At 43.1% G+C, this 1,714-nt stretch overlaps 1 protein-coding gene across 1 annotated transcript in view; it reads right to left on the bottom strand.

Moving 5' to 3' along the window:
• The window catches only part of LOC101856599 (UDP-glucuronic acid decarboxylase 1), a gene marked incomplete in the record, with an annotated part of 66,516 nt that overhangs the window by 17,089 nt on the left and 47,713 nt on the right, over positions 1 to 1,714 (bottom strand). Inside the window, 2 exon segments of the mRNA XM_005105963.3 lie at positions 234 to 293; positions 881 to 985. Of these exon segments, the coding sequence (XP_005106020.2) occupies positions 234 to 293; positions 881 to 985 (165 nt within the window).

The following is a 1,714-nucleotide window of genomic DNA, read 5'->3' on the forward strand; positions in this document are numbered from 1 at the left end:
AAAGGAGACAATTTTAGAGAAGAAAATTTTTTGGTCACTACCCGGATTCGAACCCGGGACCTTTGAATGAGAGGCCAACACCTTAACCTCTAGGCCACGAGAGCCCCCCTGGGAAGGTTTAACACTTGTTGCCTTTTCTCTTCTGCATGCTAGTGTTTTCCCAAATAAATGAACTTGGGAGCCCTCAACTCTATCTCTCTCATATCACCTTGAAATTTTTTTTAAAGCCATACCTCCGTAGACCTCTGATGTGGAGGCCAGCAGCAGACGAGCTCGTACTCTCTTCGCCAGCCCTGAAAAAAAATAAAGACAAAGTCTGTAGACGATAAAAAGTTAGGCTCTCACACTCATAACCGTATGGTCGAGGGTTCAAATCTCATCAGAGGTCCGACGTTGTATCTTTAGGAAAGGCATTATACACAAATTTCTTCACTTCGCCTAGATGAGAATGAGTACCCAGCCAAAGACAGTTGGTTATAGTCAGAGCGCGTAATCAGCTGCTTGCACTGTATGTTTCCGGAGAAGCCGAGAATGTTTCTGAGAGGTCTAGAGTCAGCTGGGATAAAGATAATATCGTAAAGAACATAGAGTTTGCTGTCCAACAGGGATATGCATGCACTATACAAATGCCATTCATTATTATTATTATTATTATTATTATTATTATTATTATTATTGTTATTGTTATTATTATTATTATTACTATTATTGAAGGGGGGAAGCAAAGAAATAGGACCTACCAGAGGGGCGAGCAGTTAGACAAATACTACCGCAGAGAAAAGGAAAGAAATAGGACCTACCAGAGAGGGGCCCTCCAACCACCAACCCATGAGCCCCTGTAACATTAAGTGTAGCACAGGTCAGAGAGTCAGCTACTCACCCAGCATGTTGATGGTGCCCAGAGTGTTGGTCTTCAAGGTCTTGATGGGGTTGTACATGTAGTTGGGAGGGGAGGCCGGGGAGGCCAGGTGGTAGATCTGATCCACTGAGAGAGACACACAAAGACACATCATTGTACCATACAGAGACACATCATTGTACCACCCACAGACTCATCATTGTACCACACAAAGACACACAGAGACACATCATTGTACCACACAGAGACACATCATTGTACCACCCACAGACACATCATTGTACCACACAGAAACACATCATTGTACCACACAGAAACACATCATTGTACCACACAGAGACACATCATTGTACCACCCACATACTCATCATTGTACCACACAAAGACACACAGAGACACATCATTGTACCACACAGAGACACATCATTGTACCACCCACAGACACATCATTGTACCACACAGAAACACATCATTGTACCACACAGAAACACATCATTGTACCACACAGAGACACATCATTGTACCACCCACATACTCATCATTGTACCACACAAAGACACACAGAGACACATCATTGTACCACACAGAGACACATCATTGTACCACACAGAGACACACAAAGAGACACATCATTGTACTACACAGAGACACACCATTGTACCACCCACAGACACACCATTGTACCACCCACAGACACATCATTGTACCACACAGAGTCACAAAGACACATCATTCTGCCACACAGAGACATATCATTGTATGACACAAACAGCACTGCTGAATTAAGAAGACTCTGGCATCCACTGTAAGATACACAAAAAAACATAATAATCACACCACACACACATTCAACCC

Source organism: Aplysia californica, unplaced genomic scaffold (genome assembly GCF_000002075.1).
Source record: "Aplysia californica isolate F4 #8 unplaced genomic scaffold, AplCal3.0 scaffold00503, whole genome shotgun sequence".
Classification (NCBI taxonomy): Eukaryota; Metazoa; Mollusca; class Gastropoda; order Aplysiida; family Aplysiidae; genus Aplysia; species Aplysia californica.